General features: G+C 38.4%; 1 protein-coding gene and 1 non-coding gene across 5 annotated transcripts in view; one reads left to right on the plus strand and one right to left on the minus strand.

Annotated features, from left to right (window-relative positions):
• USP6NL (USP6 N-terminal like) overlaps positions 1-22640 on the plus strand; it is a 148420-nt gene that overhangs the window by 62670 nt on the left and 63110 nt on the right. For 3 of the 4 annotated variants that reach the window (XM_032349777.1, XM_032349776.1, XM_032349774.1), the window contains exons 2-3: positions 14938-15005; positions 17035-17117. In XM_032349777.1, coding sequence (XP_032205668.1) covers positions 14938-15005; positions 17035-17117 — 151 coding nt within the window. Of the gene's footprint in view, positions 1-11046; positions 11219-14937; positions 15006-17034; positions 17118-22640 lie in introns of those variants that run through there. The other variant, XM_032349775.1, reaches the window with a different exon arrangement.
• Positions 3465-3570, minus strand: LOC116594607. The gene has a single exon (XR_004287317.1). It is a non-coding gene; the product is annotated as a U6 spliceosomal RNA (small nuclear RNA).

Below are 22640 nucleotides of genomic sequence, written 5' to 3' on the forward strand. Positions count from 1 at the left end.
TTTGACTTATGGTATTAATGTGATCTGTCTTTATATTAAAAATACACTTTATAATAAAAGTAATATATACTTACTAATAACCATGCAGAAAAAAAAATACACAAGGGTAAGAAGAAAATAAAATTGTCTGTAGTTCATCCTCTCAGAGGAATTCAGAGAGTTAAAATGATTGTTAGCATTATGATGCATGTCATTCTTGTTTTTGGTGTTTTTGTTTTTTTTTAAAGAATTTATTTTTAAGTAATCTCTTCACCTTACCAGGGGCTCAGACTCACAGCCCTCAGAATAAGAGTTGCATGTGACTTGTCTCTTTTCTGTTCATGTGCTTTTTTTGTTTTGTTTCCCATGGTAGTTGATTATTGTTTTATTGTTTGGTATTGAAGTAACTTTATTGTTTACGTTGCATGAGCTCTGTAGGTCACATCTCGGGGGTTTATGCTGTGTTACCATAGCAGATCAGAGGTACTTCAAAATACTACCTGCTTTCTTTTTGAGGCCCCTAAATTTTGTGTTTTGCTTTGGTTTTATTTCACTCCCACCATGGGATTTGGTGTTTATAAAATGAGTGGAGAAAAACAAAGCTACTTTGGTAGGCACTAACTAGACATCTAGGCTCCCTCGTCAGCTAGGTGACCCGCTTTCATATACACAGTCCATGATTCAGATTCATGCCTAAGGAAAGTCACCAGTTGTTACATATGATGACCTTTAGGAGTGTTGAAACTGATGAAACATTAAAATCTTCAAATGTCAATGATGAAAGCTGGAGTGTCTTGTGCAATATTTATATACTACAAATTGCCAGTAGTAGTGTGTTGGAAATGTTGTATTTTAAAGTTTGGTATAATTTAAAATTAATGAATCTTTATACTGAAGAACCTATGTGTTGTACTTAGGGGGAAAAAAGATGCAGTTAAAAGGGTTTTTAAAAAAATAAATCCAAGACTGAATATTAAATAGAGGGTATAAATCAAAGACAACTAAAACCATTGACAGGAAACCATGTTTCCCTGCTCCCTTCCCGGGGTCTGGTGATTAGCAGCTGGTAAAGCATTTAAAAAAAAAAAAGAAAAAAGGTTTGATTGTATCAATATTGAACTGCTCCAGTGTAACATTTGGAAATTTTTGCTTGCTTGTTTGTAATAATCACAAACTAGGAAAATGCATTTTGTGTGTGTGTAAAACTCTATGGCACTTTCTGGTATCAGTAAGGAAACTTTGAGGACGTGGTTATCTGAAAGTACCCAGGAATAAGGAATTTGGGGAAGTCATTTTCAGATCTAGGAAGATTTTTCTTTTTATTGGAGGAGGATATTCATTTGCGGAAACACAGTCAGCACACGTAGGTTTGAGCACATTGACTCAGCCAAACCACTTCCTGGTTGCAGTGCGTTAGTTTCTTGGTAGCTTATACCTTATCAGTTTACAGATATGCAGACATTCTCTTTCTCGCTTCACTTTTATGGCGTCATTGGCCAGGGGATAGGCTTTGTAGCCTTCCAGATAATGGGTTTGTATTGAGACTTTGACCCATAATGTAGCTTTAGACCAGTTGCTTAACCTCTCAAGTTTCATTTTCTCATCTGTAAAATATAAATGCTAATAGGCTGTTTGAGCATTCGGTGAGCTATTGTATGTACCTAGCACAGTGCCTGCTGAGTTACAGAAGCTCAATAACATGAGCTGTTAATAAGCACATTCTTCTTCCTTCCCGAGCAGCCTTCAGTGTAGCTGCAGCTTCTGGCCAGTTTTCCCTTTAAAAACACCTCCTTGGGGCGCCTGGGTGGCTCAGTGGTTTAAGCTGCTGCCTTCAGTTCGGGTCATGATCTCAGGGTCTTGGGATCGAGTCCCACATCGGGCTCTCTGCTCGGCGGGGAGCCTGCTTCCCTCTCACTCTCTTTGCCTGCCTCTCTGCCTACCTGTGATCTCTGTCAAATAAATAAATAAAATCTTAAAAAAAAAAAAATAAAAACACCTCCTTGGCTTCCTGTTGATTGGAGGGCATTTCCTTGGCCTCTTGGCCTGATTTAATGCTACTTTGAGGATCCCTTTTGACAGATTCTCTTGACAAACCTCTGTACATTTGCTTGCCATTTCATTTACTCAGAGATTACGTGGAGCGATTAAGAGCACTCTGGGGCCTTATTGCATAGGCCCAGTGCCACTGCAGAGCGGTGTGATCTTGCAAGTTAATTAACCCAACAATTTTCTTGTCTGTGAAATGAACAATAATGATACCTACCTCACAGTTTGGACGTGAGGTCATTACGTGAAATAACATACATAAGATGTTTAGATTGTGCAAAAGAAATGCTAGCTGTTATTATGAGCCAGACTCTTAGTTGGTATTTGTTATATCTAGTCTCCTGATCAGTGACTTTCATATGTGTATAGCACATTTGATGTTTGTTCTGTAAAATAAATCTCACTTATATGAGGCAGGCCAACACAAATTTATTGGTACAGTAACAGTAACAATGGAGAGAATGCATGTTATATTAAACATACATACAAATGTGAGATGTGCATTTATGGTGTTCTTAGGGTTTATTACAGGAGGCAATGACTGTAATTCTATGTTATATGGGAGTTATGTGGTGCTGTGCTTGAAGCTTAGGGCACTTGTGTAAAAAAAATTATTTGAATGGATGACAGCTGCAGTGTGATATGAACACTTAGATTTATTATTTCCCAAGTTGCTGGCTTTTGATAGCTTTTTTCCTTTTTTTTAAAAGTAGTGTCCATGCCCAGCACGAGCCCAGTGCAGGGCTTGAACTCACAACCTTGAGATCAGGACCTAAACTGAGATTAAAAGTTGGATACTTAACTGACCGAGCCACCTAGACACTCTTCAATGGCCTTATATTCTGATTTGAACCTAAGAGCCATTCAGGAACCAAATAATACTTGAATAGTCATACTTTAAAAAAATGTGTTAATCCAATTTTTTGTGTGTGCTACTTTGTTGTACTAGGTGATACTGAGTTCTGTTTTTGTATGCCATTTTAGGCACAGTTTACTATTTGCTTATCATTTTTTAATTTAAAGAGTGGAAATTTTACCATCAGGTTGAAAATAGGGTTTGCCAGATTACCTGTGGAATTCGTTCTGTACCACTGCGGCGGGCATTCTGTGAATTCTCTTCCATCCCCTTGGCCTTATGCATGGTCTACAGGAATCCGCTATAATTGCTTTGTTTCTTGTTGGTATCCAAAGGACTGAATTCAACACAAACTTATAGTGAATATAACTGTACATGCTTTCAGTTCTGAATGAGCTGAAAGTTGTGGAAGTCAAGTAAATGAGGTAGATTCAACAGAGTATGATAGTCCTAGAAATTAATTGTGAGGGCATTTGAGTTAGTATCTACTAAATGCGTAAAGTTTTTTAGCAGAGTTAAATTTAGTATCCATGTGGTGACTGGTCACTCAACTATTTTTGCAGGTTTTTTTGTTGCATTTGTGTGTTTTTTGGAATGCTTCATGTATTTGCATGTCATCCTTGTGTAGGGGCCACGCTAATCCTATGTATTGTTCCAGTTTTTAGAAAATGTGCTGCTTAAGCGAGCACCGCATGTTTCTTGAACATTTCCTATTATCCTAAAACATACAGCTTACAATATAGGAGGTACAATTGCTTAGGATCACAAAGAATATTTCATAAAGGTGTTCTTGGACTCTGCATCATTGAAGTCCATTTTGCACAAATAGTAGACAGTTCAGCGTGGTCAGTTTAGAAGGCTACTGGAAAGAAAACAACCATTAGAATCACAGATAGATTTATTTCTAAGAAAAAAGATGTAAGGACCAGCGGAGGTGAGAAGAAATATAAAAAGATCAACCATTTGTACTTCAGCAAAATAGCTTGGTTGTTAAAAACAGGGCTTTGATGTCAGATAGCCTTGACTTTTAAGTCCTGTTCTGCTACTTACTTCCGCTAGGGCCAGGGTGACTTAACCTTTCCACACCTCAGGCTTCCCATGTGTAAACTGGGGATAGACCTACAACTACGAGAATAGCTTGTGTATGTGAGGTTATGCGTAGTAAATGCTCAGCACAGTGTCTGGCACCTAGTAAACTCTCACTAGATAGGTTGTAAAGTATCCACAAACAGGGAGTTGTTACCAATGAGTCTTGTGTCATCTTCTAAAGCAATCACACTGCTGGAAAAGCAGCTAAGGTATAATCCCGAGTTTGCCAGCAACCTGTAGGCGGATCTAAGTGAGTAAAATGACTCATAAGCTTGTCTTGGTGCTAAGTATCTGTTGTTGACAATTTTGTCATTCAACCCTACCCCCAAATGTGGGAGTTAGACTCATATTCAACAGCTAGTAATTATGCTTCTCATCAGTAGTAATGGTATTTAAATATTGTTGCATCACTCCATATCCTTTTTCTCTATGAATCACCTTACACATAGGCGTAGGAGGTTCTAGTCTGATTTGGGGAGTTCTAGGGAACCGAGACTGACGGTCACAACACAAGAGACTGACAGATAGAGGTCAAAATGTCTGCTCTGTTGGATGATCTGAGGACATGACATTAGAGCGGAAGTGAAAAGGGCTTAGTAGCCCATCGTGACTTAGACTTACGCTGTGACTAGCACAGCCGGGCAACTGCAGGCCTCCCCTCAAGATGGGTGCCTTCATGCTTGAAGAGTAGACCAGTAGACCATGCCCCCTGGCATGCCCCCAGGGGGACTGAGAGAGAGAAAGCAAGGAGTTCAACCAAGCCAACCTCCAAAGTCCTTCTGACCCCATGAGAGGAGTGAGGGAGAAGTGGCGGGAGAGTTCTGGAGCGTTCCTTTAGCTGAAGTGTCTCCACATAGACTTGAAGCACAATGGTAGCACACTCAGCCAAGTCAACAGGACTTCCTGTCAAGAAAGTGAGACTGCAAGATTCTATGAGTAGATTGGGGAGCTGGCTCAAGGACGACATGAGGTAGGGAGTAGATTGGAACACAGACATCACACTCAAGTCTGTGGTTTTCATCTTTCAAGAGGCTCCCCATCTTTCTCTTTCTCTCTTTCTCTCTCTCTCTCTTTCTCTCTCATTTCCTCCCTACCTCCCTTCTTTCCTTCCTTCCTTCCTTCTTCCTTAATAGATATGAAGGACTTGTAATTAATTAGAAGTGCTAATTGGAAATACGCTGTGATTTCTTGTATCTGAATTTTATAGTCTTAATAAAAATTTTTTTAAAGATTTTATTTATTTATTTATTTGACACAGAGAGAGAGAGACAGCACACAAGTAGGCAGAGAGGCAGGCAGAGAGAAAAGTAGGCTCCGCACTGAGCAAGGACCCCGATGCGGAACTCCATCCCAGGCCCCTGAGATCATGACCAGAGCTGAAGGCAGACACTTAACCAACTGAGCCACCCATGTGCTTCAATAAAAATTTTTTAATGCTACCTTGAAATAGAATAAAAAACAAAGCTGATAATCTTTAGTAAAGGTATGCTTTCTGCAGTGAAAGTATATCTGGAAAATAGTTTAAAATCTAATTTTTCAGGCAACTGGTCAATCAGTTGAGTGTCCAACTCTTGGTTTTGGCTCAGGTTGTGATCAAGGTCATGGGATGGAGCTCTCCTGCCTTCAGGCTTGGTGCTCAGCATGAAGTCTGCTTAAGAGGTTCTCTCTCTCCCTCTCCCTCCCCTTCAGGTCCTCCCCAGGCTCATGCTCTCTCTCAACTAAATAAAATAAAAATCTAATTGTTAAAAATGAATAGATATTTTAGTGTTTAGTTGGTTGAATAGTTCACAATAGTGATACATTTTGAGGAGATATTTTTCTTTTTAAGATATGTTTGGTGAGCAGCTACCCTGTGTTAGGCATTGTGATAGTGATACCAAGGTGAATGAGATAACTATCTTTTTGTTCATGACACTTTCAGTTAAATAGACATGTCAATAAATGTATTCAATGAGATATTATGGGTATCAGTTTGGAAGTACGCTAGAACAAATGAAGCAGTGGCCAGTTTTCCCTTATACCAGTGGGCAGGTAGGTAAGGTAGGTAGGTCCACTATAATTCAAGATTGAAATTGAGAAAAAATGGTCTTCTCAATTATAATAAATCTTTGTCAGTAATTTTTTTATTTTAAAAATTATTTTGTTTCTCATCCTTCTAGAAATTAGGAAGTAAGTAATAGAAGCCTACCCAGGAATTATTGTTAAAACTATAAGTTTAAGTATCTTCTTAGTTATGGAAATATTAAATACCTTTGCTGATACCAGGTACTCTGTGTTTAAAATATTAGTGTTTAAAATACCTGTGTTCTGAAGGGTCTTAAAAGTATATGCTTACAAACACAATAAAACAAACAGCCAACCTATCAATTATAAAATGTTGATCTTTTTATTTGTATAAGGAAGACTCAGACCTTGAGAATTATGGGAGAGACTCTGTGAAAGGGAGCTTGAGATGTAGTTGGGAAGCTGATTGGAAGAGAAGTCATATGAGCAGTAGTTTTCTTTACCAAGGTACGCAAAAAAGAAGGCCACTGGGTACAGCTTGCTCTGGCCTGTATAGCACTGTAGGTCTGTGCAGGTCCCCTGGATCACTGTGGAAGAAAGAGGGAGATCAAGTCAGGGGAACTTTGCTCCCTTTCTCCTTAACCTTACCTGCCCGCTTTGCTGGGCAATTGGGCTTCTGTGTAAGAAGTTGTTTGAAGTAATGTGTTCTGCAAATTTAATGAAAAATTTAAAAACTATTCATTTAAAGCATGATATAGTAGAAAATATTGATACCATGCTGATAGTGCTGTAATAGAAATATTTTGAGTGGAAAGAGACAAATCCTCTTCTCACTGATAATTAAAATAAAACCTAAAATTGAAGAGTATTTAAGCTTATATATTTTGAATTTTTTTATGGTATCAGACAATGCATATTAAACCAGAGAAATATGAAGCTATTGTACAGACACTTGTGTGGCTGTTTTGAGAGCAAATGTGGGCATTTCTGAAGACTGGGTTATGGCATTGGTTCTTTCATATATTTAGCTTCCTGCCTTTGGCTGTCCCTTCCTTGATCACGATTATTTATAGTAGTCTTATAATTGCAACTATGATCCGAATCTTTTGTTGTCTTATTCCCAGTGAACATGAGAAAGAGAGAAGGAAGCCAATGACTTTTCTAAGATTATTAACTCTAGTGGAGGAGGGAAGAAGGAGAGAAGTAGGTTTTGGGGGGTTGTACAGTTTTTGATAAGACGTTGTTTAATATGGAATTGAGTTGTGAGAGATGGAAGTGGGGCTGGGCTGGAGTGCCAAGGAATGTTGGATTACAGATGACCTCCCAGTGGAGGGAATGGGCGGAGACCCTGGGTTAGTTGGCGCAGGACTGGCAGGGGGTCGGTATCCCGTGGTATCCTGCCATGCTGTTTCAGAATAAGCTTTCAGGGGCTGGTGCTTGGGTATATGGAACTTGTAGGTGCCGCACCTCATGTCTTCTCACGCAGAGTGACCAGTCACAGTAAGTGGCATTTCACGTTCTCTTGTGACTAGTGCACCTGCTTTTATTTAATTTGTTTTTAGTTATGTTTTCGTGTTAATCTTCTTAACTCTGCCTATTCCTCCTTCCAGTATTCCTTCCAGCCTCGGATCTCATGCGTGACCAAAACCAATGCTGACGTCTTTAGGAGTGCTGCCTGTTAAGATTTTACCATTGAAAGAGCCTCATTTTTGGTCCGTCTTAGTCCGGGGCGTGCTAAGCAAGTGATCACAAACACCCAAAGCCTGCGTAGGCCTGGTCGGTGCCAAGGGCCTCTTTGGGTTGAAAGATGGGGTGGAATGAAGGAACTCATATCATAGACGAGAATAACTTACTCAAATTATTTCAAGATAAAAGAGCATTATTTGTATTGAGCCGGAAGTGAAAGCCACTGGGAACTGAAGCATGAAGCAGCTTCAGGGAGAGGTCCTTCTGTCTCTTTTTTTAGTCATGGTGACTCGCTTTGCTCTGCATGCCAGGTACTGTTTTCCTCACTGCAACAGCTGCTTTTCTCAGTTTCCTGGTCGTTTTTTGCTTCCTGTTTTCCCCCCTAGCCTTTGGTCACCACTGCCTAGTAAGCCCTTCACCTCCTGATGTTTTGTCTTTAACTCCCACTAAAAATGGACTCCCATTTTATCCTTGTCCACATCCCTTAGAGAAGACTGGTCAAAGAAATTAAGGCATCAGGAAGCTTTGCACCTGTGGAAAGGTTGCGGTAGATACTGCTTAAGTGTTTGAGCCTGCTGAACTCTGTCTTCTGTGCCGGCTCTCTGTCGCTTGCTGATTAGCCACCGTAATGCTGGGAGCGGCTGTCTGGAAGTTGGGAGATGCTGCAAACTAGGTCCCTGAGCCCTTACGTCTTCCCTCTAAGAATCGGTTGCTTCTTAGAAGTGGTATTGGCACACCACTGGGTAGATCTGTAGATATTGATATGCACAATCTCCAAGATGAACTGTTAAACATGAAAAAAGAGTAAGGTGTAGAATTATTTGTAGAACGATTCTACTTTTTGACTAGAAAAGGGAAATTGATGTCTGTGTGTACGTATGGATACAGGCAGGGAGGGTCCTTACAGTGCGGAGAATGTTTTTCATAGGTCAAAGCAGCTGCTTTTGGGAAGGGGACTTAGGTTTGGAGTGGGGTCTGGGTTTGCAGATCAGAGTTTGGTTTTGGACACTTGGTCTGAAGTTGATTGTGAACTTTAAAAAGTTGATAAAATTCTTCCGTGATCAGAATAATGTCAGTATCATATGATCACAATAATGTCAGTATCATTTACCTTGGTCTTAAATGTTATGATGTACCTAGGAAGGAAGTAAAATCCTACTGTTGAAAGTGTCAAGGTCATTGAATTCATTTCTCTTATGTGCTTCCAATTCAAATGTAAAAATGCCTTGTATACATTTCTTTACATTTGACTGTGACTTTTATCACTTTATGCTTTGCTTGTTCTGAGATTTCCAAGTCCTTTTACCCTCTTTTTGGAGTCTTTTATGTATAAGCTTTTACTGTATCACTAATAATACCCACTTTCTTCCTGAAGACACCTTGTATTCCCTGTTCAAATGTAGGCTGGCTGCTCTCTAGGCAACTACACAGTTGGCATCTGGAAATGTCTAATTTTAGCCTCCTGTGTCTGCCCCTCTTTTTGATTCTGTTAAAGAAAAAATTCCGGCACTTGTTAAAACAACAAAGAAGACTTTGTTCAGGACGATTGCAGTTAGTGTTGAGACTGTTGTCAATATGGTAGAGAGATTGGGCTCCCCTCCAGACACAGTAAGGACATGGGGGGTTATAGTCAACAGGCAGAGCAAAGGAGTCTGCAGGTAGAGGTGACATCGAGGGTACGGGGTCCTTGCTACATTGACTGAACAGGATCCTGGGTGGAGGCAATGCCAGGATGACCAGCTACAGACTCATGCTACAGCTGGGCTAGGCGGGCTGGACACAGGCTGAGGCCTTGTCAGGAAGAGGGTTAGGAGGGGCCTGACTAAAGTTTGAAAAAGGAGAGAGTCTCTGTCAGCAATTTCTGTTGTTGTCTTGTTTTTCTGTCGTGTATCCTGAAATTCTTTTTAAAAGAAACATTGCATAGGCAGTGAACTTTGAACCATTGTATTGGTTTCCTATCACTGCAATAACAAATGACCACAAACGTGGTGGCTTAAAACAACATAGATTGACTCTGTTACAGATCTGGAGGCCAGAGCCTGTAATCAGTTTTACTGGGCCAAAGGCAAGGTGTCTGGCTGGCTGGTTCCTTCTGGAACCAACCGCGGGAGAGTCTGTTCCTAGTCCGTTCTAACTTCTCGAGACCACCTGCTTTCTTTGGCTGGTGACCCCTTCCTTTCTAACAGCACTCCAGCCTCTTCCATTGCCACATTTTCTTGTCTCCCTTGTATATGGTGCCTTATGATTATGTCAGACCTGTCTGCATGATCCAGAATATTCTCCCCATCGGAGGAGCCTTATGTAATTACGTCTGCAAAGCTCTGCAGATCCCTTTTGCCTTATAAGGTACACTCATAGGTTCCAGGGGTTGGGATGTGGACATCTTCTGGGGAGGTGGTGTCATTCTTGAGCTCAGCACAGCTCATAATATCTAGAAATGTTTTTTATTTTTTTCTTCATGCTTCATTGATAGTTGGGCTTGGTATAGAATTCTAAGTAAATGATAATTTTTTCTTAAAACTTTGGAAGCAGAGTTTCATTATCTTTTAGCTGGTAAGAAGTTTGATACCAGTTTGATTCTCATTCCTTAGTATATGACTTGAAATTTTCCCCTCTCTCTAAGCTTCTGAGATCTTTTGCTTATATTAAATGTTACAGATGAGTTCAGCTGAGTGTAAACTTAATGCGTTAAGTGTCCAGTTACGTGTAATTAACATTCACAAGCATGCCTGTAACATGGCTGTTGGGTTTGTGAAGTGGTTTCCAAAGTGTAGGCCCTTGACCATCTGAAAGAAGGAAGCATTGAAGGGAAGACAGAATAAATAGAATGGAAGAGAACATTTCACAGTGCCATCCTACAGTAATTACACACATTGTTTCACAAAACATGTGTTTCACTTGTATATGTGTGGGGTCTTAAAACTTCCCCAAACTTTCCAAAACCTTCCAAAATTTAGCATGTATTCTACTTAGTGTCTGAAACAGAGGCTGCAGTTTTCATGTTAAAAATTATGTTAAGATGTAACATGTGTTTGAGGGGAACATTTCTACTTAGCTTTAGTTTAATGTTTGCAATTAAAATTGTCTTTGTTGCTTCATGACAAATTTTATGCAAAGTGGTAAGCATGGGGCTGATTCTGCAGTACAAGATGACATGTTGTAAAGCTGCTTGTTTCAAGCTCCTGTTTGTTGTCAGATGGAATGCTGGGTGTAGGCTGGTATGGTTCATACTCGGGATCTAGCCTGAAAGACATGTTTTTACCCTCAACAAACATCATCTTTGTTTGGGTATCTGTAGTCCGTGTAACCACAGAAAGGTCTTTTCTTCTCCCCTAGAAACGTTTTCTTTCTTGTACTTGTTTCACAAAGTGTTTAAAGCAGAGCTGCCTTCCACTTTTCGGTTTCAGTTTGTTGCAAGAATGTGTGAGGCACCACCTAACACTCCTGGTGTGCTTGAGAACTGTAAAATAATAATGAGATTTTGGAGGAGATAAGTCTACTCTATGAGGACTGAAGCTGCTGGTCATTCCCAAGGCCAGACCAATTGTCTAACAAAGGGTAAAGTACTTCTTGCATTGCAATAGTTGATTTATACATAATAATTATCTGTCAGACCGTACGGGAGGAAAAATGTCTGTTGTCAATTTTGTTTTAGTGGATTGATTTTGAAATTTAATAACTTTGACTGACTTGTTCATTACAACTTGGGATTAATTGAGTGATACTGAGTTACAGTGCCTGCTTTTAAAAGATGCCATTCAGGAGGATGCTTGCTTCTTAAAAGTTCTTGTGTTTAAAGGGAATTAGATGTCTTCTTAAAATGTTGTAGCTGTCAGTTTTTTATATGTGTCTTAAGACGCAGTAGCTGTCATTATCTTCCATAAATTTGTACCCAGGTATGTTTTCCTGTATACTTGAGTATTTAATCCAATGTCTTTTGATTTTTACTGCTTCAGATATGCCTCTTTTACTTTGGAACATTGTTACGTTAGATGGGAAGTCAATAAAAATAACTTGATTTAATTTGGCTTGTGTAAAGTAATAGAGATTTCTTAAATTTAATAATGGCATGTGATTTAAGTACTGAGTAACACAACTGTCTTTGTTAAATAGGTGCCTGGAATTTTGTGCACACTTGCGCCCAGACACAAGGCAGCTGCTGATATCCCTTTGTAATCAATGTTTTAGGGCACTCTTTGTTCTTGCAATGGAATTTCTAAATAAGCACTCAAAATGAAACCAAAGGGAGGATTCTGGTATGATTCTTAATAAACTTCTCAACTACAGATCAGAGATTATGAAACAATATAACTACAGTGAAGTCTGCATAGGGATATTACTTCTTACTCTAAAGATTATTGCCTCACAATGTGGATTACTAAATTATGTTTCTACTACTCCCTCTTGGAAAGAATTGGCATTTAGATGTAGTCTCTTCAAAGAATCAGGTTTGGCTGTATTTTATAAAATCAATTTGACTTCAGATCCATGGTGTTTTTTTTTTAGAACACATTTGTCAACATTATAGAATTTTCTCTCCACAGGGAAATGCAATGATAAGAAATTTCTAAAGGAATTTAAAGATTTAGAACTGACTTTCTTTGATTTAGAGCCATGTCAACTACTCTAATCACATGAAAGTACATGATCTTTCTCTCATAAAATTAAGATAGAATTTCATTCAGTTCCAGTATGGCCTGTTACATGGTTAGGTTTTCCTTTCCCGAAATCTCTAGACTAGAGATCATCTGTGGAAAGCTTGCTATCTTTCAGTTCACCACAATGATGCTTTCTCGCGATACTCTGCATCTTATCAGCTCCATACTGTTTCTAGTTTTTGTCTTTATACTTTTAAACCTGTCCTTGTTAAGTAGGAAATAGGGTTCAGACTCTAGGACTGGTAGCAGGAATGAAGGTGGTATTGACCATATTCAAAGAACACACTCATCCACTGACTCTCGCCTGATCACCATAGATACGCATGCTTAGTTGTTCTGATAATGGAAGTGGAATTAATAAGTAGTCAACTTTCCTAGTTTGAGTTTAATTTCTATTAATTTGCTCTCCCTACGCCTTTGTAGAAGCAGGGGTGTAATGTTGTCAAGCTGGGCAATAGAAGAGAGAAAAGGTATTGACAGGGGTCTGTAAGTCTGGACTAGGTTTATGAATATATAATTGAGTTGATTATCCCGGACTTCTGACTACATTAGTTCACTGTGAAAATCTAAACTGGTCTGAATTTTTGTTATTTTATTGAACCATTCTATTACTTACTCACATTTCCCCCAAAGGATAGCGTATTGACACTTTGTAGTCTGAGAAAAGCAGTGAATAAGCATTTTTGCCCCCAATAAACATTTAAAAATTTACACATTTCCCCTTTTTCCAATTTTTATTCTTATATCGATGATCTCCTTGGCCTAACTCCCTAGACTTGGAATTGTTGGGGGTATACCTGTTTTTAAGATTCTGCAGACATGTTATCAAATTGCTTTCCACAAAGATTTTTATACACTGATAAATCTCCCCTCAGAGTAAGCTGCTGCCGATTTCCCCACGCTCTTGTCAGCATTGAGTAACATCAGTGCGGTTTTTGGTCAGTCCAAGTACAAAGATATTTTAAAGCTTGTATTTCCTTAGTTTCTAATAAGTTTGATTTCTTTTCCCCATGCCTTGGCTTTTATATTTAGATTTTATTTTTACCAGAGCTATACTTGGTTTAAAGATTCAGCAGTCTGTATTTTGAAAAATAGCTGACTGCCATACTCCTCCCTCCTCACAGTCCGCCGCACAGAAGTAACCACCGTCCACTCCCCGGACTGCATCGTTTTCTGTTTCCTTCCATGGTGCTAGATGCAGGCCTGTGTCGCCCTTCCTGCTTCCGCAGTCAAGCCGGGTGCGCCGGTCTCCTGATCTGCAGGGCCGACATGGGGTTCTCTTCCCTGTACCCAGCCTCTCACACATCCCTTCAGGCTTGCGCATCCCTTCAATCTCAGGGACTTGACCGCTTTCGTCCGCGTTCTGTGTTCAACCCCATCCTTCCCCTCCTTAGGAGCCACCATTTGCTGGGCCTTTGAGGGAGAGGATTTAAAGAATCCCTCTGTTGTCATTTTAGTGAGTTTCAAGAAGAATGGATATAAAATGTACGTTCCATCGGCCATCTCTCCCTGGAAGTCCTTCCTTGTGTCTTTAGTAATCATTTTTAGAAAGTAACCCTTAAAAATACTGGCTATGAAGTCCATTGTAGCTGGATGTGAATCCCTGTTTTGCTCTTTGTTAGTTCTGTGACCTTCGACAAGTTCGCTAAAATCGCTAGGCTTCATGTTTTTCTGTCTGAGTGATAGAATTCATGTGATACCTCTCTTAGAGTGTCGTCGTGAGAAATAAATGTGATAAGACATGTAAAGTGCTTTTCACAGTATCTGAAGCCTGGCGACCTCTTACTGTCTGCCAGAGAGTTCCCGAGAACACAGACATGCTTGCGGCTGCTATCGTTAACTCTTGGGAATTTCTTGCTCATGGCCTTTGCCCAAATTTCCAGTGAAATGCTTGTCTTTTTTCTCCTTGATAAGAGGTGCCTTTGATATAGCCTGTTATTATTGGTCTTTTGTTTTTCCTTATGGTACTTGGGATGTAATCATAAGCATACTATTTCATGTTGTGATCTCCACTGCTGTTGTCAGGTTTGTGTTTCTCACAAAGATACAGGGTGGTAGTAAGACAGAAGGTATGTCTGTGTGGAAAGATTGGAGATTATCATAGCACTTGGGACAGCTGATGAGGGGGACCTCAGAGGCCAAATGAAGAAGTAATTATTTTCATCATGTAGAAGAAATAATTTTTTTTAACTCCTGAAGTATATAGTATGCTGCTTTGCTCAGCTTGTAAAAGCCTTCTTGAATGTTCTCATCATATACCCAGATGGATTTCATCTGAAAACTTAGAGCTTTCCGTTTGTTTCTACTTTAATACTTATTTCTCTGAAATTAGATCCAACATTGATTCTTAAGGGATAAAATTTATCATCTCCCCTAAGTTAATGCTATGTTAACAAATTGGCTTTTTAAAAATGTCTATACTATTGAAATGGCAGATGCGTCGATATTTCATAGTTGTAGTTACAGATACTTAACTCAGCCTTTTAAGTTTATTTGATTTTGCTAGTTTGTCCTTTTAGGCAATACCAATTTATTGTTTTATTTCTCTTTTGTCTTAGTTATATAATAATTAACTTTTGGTTCTTTAAATAACGGATCATCTAAATTTGATCTCCACAGATTCGGACCAGGATGTAGCACTCAAACTTGCCCAGGAGCGAGCTGAAATAGTTGCTAAATATGACAGAGTAAGTATTCATATTGACTCTTTGAGTAAGTATTTATTAGGAAAAGACATAAATAGAAATGGATTTCGTGTTTGGAGAGCTTAAATTCAGAAGCAGTTTGTTTACTTCATGTGGCAGTTGAAGTCATCTTTCTTTCTCTCACTTCATCTCCAGATTTTCTCTCCCACTTTCCCTGTGCTGTGGCCACTCTGGTCTCTGCCGTTCTTACAACACAGCAGGCTTGCTCCTGCCTCTGGGCCTTTGCACTGGCTGTTTCTTCTGCCTAGAACACTTTATCCTGGATATTCTCATGGCTCATTGCCTCACCTTTTTCAGATCTTTACCCAGATGCTGCTATCTTAGTGAGATCTTCTCTGACCACACTGTGTAATAACTCCTCAGCTCTCTGGATCTCTCTTCTCTTCTTTATTTCTCACTATAGCACTTACTATATCAGCATGCTTCATATTACACTTATTTTGTGTGTTGTCTGCTCTCACTCCTAGAATGTACACTCTGAGGGTAAGGATTTCTTTTGTTTGACTTACTCTTATATCCGAAATATCTGGAATAGTTCCTAGCACATGCTAGGTATTCAGTAAATTTTTGACCATGGCACCATATAGAACTAAATACCCATTTTATTTATAATTTATATATGCTCTTAAAATTTTAACACACATCTGAAAATTTGAACTTATACATTATGTATACTCTCCATTAGCATTTTATCTCTAAGTTATTTATGGAATCTGGTTTTTGGTGCCCTAGAATATCACAGTTGTTGACAATTCACATGTCTTCTTATTATTACTTTACTCCTTGAGGTCTATAATGGGTTGGAGGCAGTGATTTATAAATGTCATGTTTTATATTTATCTCAGTTGCATGTAATTACATATCTGTTATTTTTGATTATTTGGGAGAGTAACAGGAACATGAAATTACAGAAAGCCATCTGGACTGTGCCCTGCTCCTGGAGAGGCATACAGGCAGGCACTGCTCTACTTAATAGTTACGTTCCCAGAGTTTGTTTTTGAATTGGTTGTTTGGAGCATCAGACACAATTTCCCATTATTGTGAATAGGTTTTAGTGGAGTCTGTGAAAAACCTAATTAATTTATTCAACTGCTTAACTAATTTAAAACCAATAGGACTATCATTCATTCATGTTTGCATGCACTTTTTCCCCCCCATGCAGTTAAATCATAGTTAGGAACTAGGCTAGCCATTGTGCAGTCATTGATAAAATATATGCACACGGAGGGGTCCACAAGACAGTTGGGTATTGAGTCTAAAATTTGATGGACCAGTGTAGACATTTGATGTTCCTTCTCTAATCCATGCTAATTAATGGCTTCAAAAGTAGAACGAGAAGAGCAATGGGCTGAGGGCAGAGCTATGGGCACACTGACGGTTAAGGGGGACCCATGAAGACCCATGAAAAGAAGAGTTGGATGGTATGAGGAGAGCCAAGAGAGGCTGGTGTGATGAAGTTTGAGGAATGGGGGCGAGCAACATGGACAAACGCACTGAACGGAATCTACTAGATTGGAACTGAACAGCATCCACTGGATTGAACAGTGGCAGATAATTTTTGACGTTGGCAAGAGTAATGTCAAGGTTGATGTAGCTGTGAAGTAAAGAAGCAGAGAGACAAGGTGGATAGCTTACTCTTCTGGGAAGTTTGGATGAGAAGTAAGAAACAGTTTTTTTCTACAACACATGTTTTAGTCAGAGTGGCTTTCTTACCCTTCCTTGCTCTCTCTTTCTCAGTTGACTTCTCACGTAAACCCAAGTCCGATCAGGGCTTAGCTGCATGTCAGCTGTTGCTGCCTTACAGGATCTTCTGAAGCTTGTCACTGGGAAATAGTGATTTAATTGCCAAAAGTAGTTTTTTTTTTTTAAGTTAATTTAGGCTGATAGTGCCTTATTTCTAGCTCTTATTATTAATTCATAAAAAAAGCTCCTGTTTTGTGGACTTTTTCTTTTAAGTAATTGTTCAGTTTTATAAATTCCCAATAATACCCTTCTTTGTCCCCAATTACAGGGACGAGAAGGCGCAGAGATTGAACCTTGGGAGGATGCTGATTACCTTGTTTACAAAGTCACGGATAGATTTGGCTTTTTACAGTAAGTTGCATCGATTGAAAGCTAACTTTTTTATTATAATGTTTCTATGGTGACCTGTTATATTGATTTTCTTTATTTTTAATTGCACGGCTATGAATAAGTTTCCAGGAGAAGTCCTGCATGTGCTTTTGTTATTAAATTCCTGGCATTTTTAACCTCTATGATTAACATTGAATTATATCATTAAGAATACAGTCTTTAATACTTGTTGTATTTTAGTAAGAACATAAAGTGTAATAAGTGAGTTGTATTAATAATTTAGCAGAATTAAATGGAAATGAATAATAATTTGCATTTCAAAAATAATTACAAGACATTTCATTTTATGTAAATGCATTTTAAAAATAATTAGCAGTTAGAACTTCAGTGTTCCGCAGCCTAAAAATTAGCTATGAAAGGAAATGCTGTTGATCTTTCCCATAGTTATAGATGTCTTTGTGTTATTGCTTCTCACAATTAATTCCATTTATCCTGAGTATGTTATATAAAGAGTTGAGAGAGGTCTGGACTACTGTAAAGGGACTAACGTGATTTTGACTCTTGAGAACATCCCGCTAATGATGTGAATTCTGCCTGTTCTGGTTCCGGTGGTGTTTGGGCAGATCCCTACAGTCTAGATCTAGAATTCAGCTCTATAGTTTGCTTGCTTCCATCCAATTTAGTGAGTAATTTCTCATTCAAATTTATTCTTTTCCAGTCTCATTAATTATAAATAGGAAAAAGCTAGAGTTTGTTTTTTTTTTTTAATGTTAGGATATATGATTACATTTTGAAGGAAAAAATACAATTTTTTTGATAGTTCATAGAAGTAACTTGTACTCAGACCTTTTCTCCTTCTGTTGAGTTTTCTTGCATTTGGAAAGTATTTTTCGGTATCTTGTTTTTTTTTGGATAGAGCAAGTGAACAAAGTGAAGAGAAACAGTTCTGGGAGTTAGAGAATGTGTGCCCTTCTAGTGCCTTCGCTTGTTGCAGTTAACCCTGTCACGCCTCGTTTGTAAAATGGAATCACCACTGCTCTGCATTGTAAAATGGAATCACCACTGCTCTGCATACTTTAGAATATGATGGGATCTTTGAAAAAATAAAATGATAGAATGCCATATAAGTAATGCCGTCTAAAGGTCTGGACAAATATAAGGTGTTATTATTATACTTATTGACCTAGCCAGAGTGTTCCCTTGAGTAGTTAAAATTAGAAGACTTTGAACATAACAGACTAGCAGAGCAGTATTTAACTATGATGAAACACTATTCTTAAATTAAACCCCCACTTCCACATTTTTTTTTTAAAATAAATCAAGCTTGACCACAAATGTGGCAGGAAATGGTTACATATTTGTGTGGGTTAGTGTGCAGATCTGAGGTATGTGATGGAGTTTTAAAGGACAGTTAGAGCTTTTGGCCCTCTCAGGATCAGTGGGTCCCAAACTTGTCTGCACACCTAGAGTCATCTGAGAAATTTTTCTTAAAAATAAATTTCTGGGCTCTGTCCCAGATTTCGATTCAGAGGGTGCACTATAACTTACCTGATTTTGACCTTCTCAAGTGACTGTATATTGGGAGCGAACCACCAAAAGAGATGTTTATATCATAAAATGGTCTATATAATACAAACTACATGTGAAAAACCTGTGTATTCCAAAAGGATCTAGTAATTACCTAAAAATCTCTTTTTCTCATTGCTTGAAACATGTTTAGTCAGTCCATTATTTATCTTAATAATATTAGGTAGTATTTATTGAGCACTTACTGTGTGCCAGGCACCATTCTAAGCCCTTTACACAGGTAGCTCATTTATTTCTCTCAAAAACTCTATGGGATGGGCACTCTTTTTATCTTTTTTTCAGATGAAACTGAAGCAGAAAGAGGTCAACCACCTGGCCCGAGTTGTGTTGACCGTGTTAGATGTGGGATGTAGACCTTTTGCAGTCTTACAGCAGGGCCTGTGTTCTGAACTTCTGCAGTATACTGCCTGTTACTGCTGTCCTGTATTTTAAATAAGAGAAACACAAAAGTGCTTTGACACGCCTGGAAAGAAATTTGAAGGCAGTCACTTGTATGAAGGTAAAGTCAGAGAGCTAAGCTCACCACTTCTTTGCAAATGAAACCAGTTGGTACCAGTTCTCATACTAATTTTCTTTGCAAATGAAACCAGTTGGTACCAGTTCTCATACTAATTTTTAAATTTATACCATGGTGCAGTCCTGCAGCATCCAGCACAAATGAAAATAATGAAGCAGAGAAATGCATTTTAATATAATGTTAGGCTTTGTTAAATTTCACCAAACTAATTGATTTTTGTTACAATGCCTAATATAAGTAAAACACTTTCCTCGAGAGATTGCTGCTGGTGCCTTCCATTGCTTGTCACTGTAGCCTAAAGTTTTTTTGCATTGTTGAATAAATAAATAAACTTGACCTAGGCATTTAGATACTGCTTTCTATCACACCTTGATCAAAGAGCACTTTTTTCTGCTCTTTTAGTTGTGTGCAATTTTTCATTGGTTCTGCAGTGAATTGGGTTTTAAGTGTCAATGCCAATACAATACAGTGGCCAAAAGTAACTTTGTGATCTTCTCCGAAGGCTGCTGACTTCATATCTGATTATAGTTTTAGTAATTTAAATTGCTTGTTATGGTATGTGACTGTACTAACAACTGCAGTATAGGCCTAACTTGGCTTTTTAAGAGATTTCACAATAAATATAAAAATTGTTGCCAAACCAGCTTGGCTTGATGCGGCAACAGGATGGTCTTTGTCTAGGATTCAGAAATGAGGAGTTGTCCCTGGTCTGCATGCCTGTGACACAGTTACATCTGGAGATTGGAGAAACCAGGCACATTTAAGAGTTAGAGAAATTTCGAAATTTGAACTTTCAGCATTGTTATAAAAAATAGTCACTGCTAGTCTGTTCAGCTTGGAATGCTTGGAATTTGGATAATGATAGAGCTTTTAGGTCAGAAGTTATTAATAGAATTAGAAGGAAATTGTATCAAAAATAAAGATAAAATTAATATCAAGCTTCAGATTTTCAACTAATCAAAACATGTATATTTCCACAAATTAGCAGATTGTTTGTAATTCACTATGACTACATAAATATTTGAAAGCCAAAATAAAGGTGTTTTTGTTTTTGAAGAACCTCTGTTTTGATGACAAGAGCTTGTGAACTCTTTGTCTAATCCTTGTGATTAGAGTACATCTTAACTTAGACATACTTAACTGCAGACACAAAATGTAGTCAACATATTCAGTTTACTGATTTTAACAAATTTTTAGTTTCCCACTGAAAGTTTGTCTTACAGAAATATGCCACCTGAGATATTGAAAAATAACAGACACGTGTACTCTAGTAAATAATTCTTCTAAGTTTAAAGTAGATGAAAACAGATTGAGTTAAGGCCCCTCTCTTTCCAGGGATGACCATGTTGTTGCTTTTACTTAATGTGTTTCTATGAGGCATGGCTTCTTGCTCTCAGCTTGGCATTTTCTTTTAGCAACTTCTATGTACCTCTTTCCTTCAGAGGACAAACCTTCATTTTTTAAAGTCGAGTTAGGCAAACATTCTCTTTAAAGAGTTGGATGTAAAATATTTTTGGCTTTGTAGACCTTGTGATCTTTGTGATTCAAACTTAATGATTCAACTCTACTGGTGTAGCATGTAAACAACCACAGACCATCCATGAACGAGGGTGGCAGTGTTCATCGAAACTTTATTTCCAAATGCAGACTGTGGGCCAGATTTGACCCATGGGGCTGTAGTTTGCTCACCTGAAGGAATACTCTGCACTCATCCAGACTTCAGTATTTCCTTCGTCTGCTTGGAGAATACTTATGTGGCAAGGGGAAGGTGCATATATGCGTGCCGGCAAGGGTTCACCCTGTTTTTTTTTCATATGTTCACTCAGCAGCGTTGAGTGCCCTCCTGCAGCCTGCCAGCCACTGTGTTTGAGGTTGGTGCCGGGCTTTACATGGTATTTTAGACATCGGATGTAGCTTTTGGGAAGGCAGCAGTCCTCTGCTTTCTCCTTAAGGCTGTGAAGATTAATGCACGCCATCACAGAAGTTTGAGGAGGGAAAATTCTGTGGCATTCAGTGTTGTGCACACAGCAGATTTTGTATAAAAGGTTTTAGATATGGAGCAATGATGCAAGAGAATCCATATGGGAAAACTTGACCATCTTGTTGCTCTTTCATCCATTGAAGCAGTCTCAAGACTGTTTTCACAGTTCAGCATCTATCGAGTGTGGAGGGAATGGACCCCATAAGGAATAAGGCCACATAAGACACACCCACAGCTAACATCATACCCAGTGGTAAGCAGCTGAAGCTTTTCCTCCAAGATCAGGAACAGGACAAAGATGCCCACTCTTCCCACTTTTATTCACATAGTGCTGGAAGTTCTCGCCAGAACAGTTAGGCAAGAAAAAGAAATAAAAATCCAGATTGAAACAGAAGAAGTAAAACTGTCTCTATTTGCAAATGAAATGATTTTATATATAGAAAACCGTAAAGACTCCACCGAAAATTGTTAGAACTGATAAATGAATTCAGTAAGGTTGTGGCATACAAAATCAATATATAAAAATCAGTTGCATTTGTATACATCGTAAAAACTATCAAAAAGAAATGGAGAAAATAATTCTGTTTATAACTGCATCAAAGGGAATAAAATAGGTAGGAATCAATTTAACCGAGGAGAAAAAGACATACTATGAAAACTGTAAAACATTGATGAAAGAAATGTAAGATGATACAAATAAATGCAAAGAAGTTCCATACTCATGGATTGGAAGAATTGTTTTGTTAAAATGTCCATACTACCCAATGCTATATACAGATTCAGTGTAATACCTGCAAAATGCCCAATGACCTGTTTCACAGAAATACAGTGTGTATAGTCTTAACATTGTATGGAACCACACAAGACCAAAATAGCTAAAGCAGTCTTGAGAGAAAAGAACAAAGCTGGAGGCATCATGCTTCATGATTTCAAACTCTGTTACAGATCTTGAGTAGTCAAAGCATTATGGTATTGGTGTAAAAATAGAGACATAGATTGATGGAACAGAATTGAGAGTCCAGAAATAAACCTCTGCATTTATGGTCAGTTAATTTATAACAAAGCAGCCAAGAATATACAATGGGGATCACAAAGATCACTCTTCATTAAGTGGTGGTAGGAAAACTGGGCAGCCACATGCAGAAGAGCGAGTGGATTAAAGGCTTAAACATAAGAACAGAAACCATAAAACTCCTAGAAGAAAACGTAGGCTGTAAGCTCCTTGACATTGGTCTTGGCTCTGATTTTTTGGATCTGATACCAAGAACAGAGACAACAAAAGCAAAAATAAACAAGTGGAACTACATCAAACCAAAAAGCTTCTGTACAGCATATAAAAAGGGCAACCTACCAAATGAGAGAAAGTATTTTCAAATTAGGTATCTGGTAAGAGATTAATATCTGAAATATATAAAGAACTCATGCAAATAAGTAAAAAAAAAAAATCTGATTAAATAAT

This window comes from Mustela erminea, chromosome 6, assembly GCF_009829155.1.
Source record: "Mustela erminea isolate mMusErm1 chromosome 6, mMusErm1.Pri, whole genome shotgun sequence".
NCBI classification, from domain to species: Eukaryota; Metazoa; Chordata; class Mammalia; order Carnivora; family Mustelidae; genus Mustela; species Mustela erminea.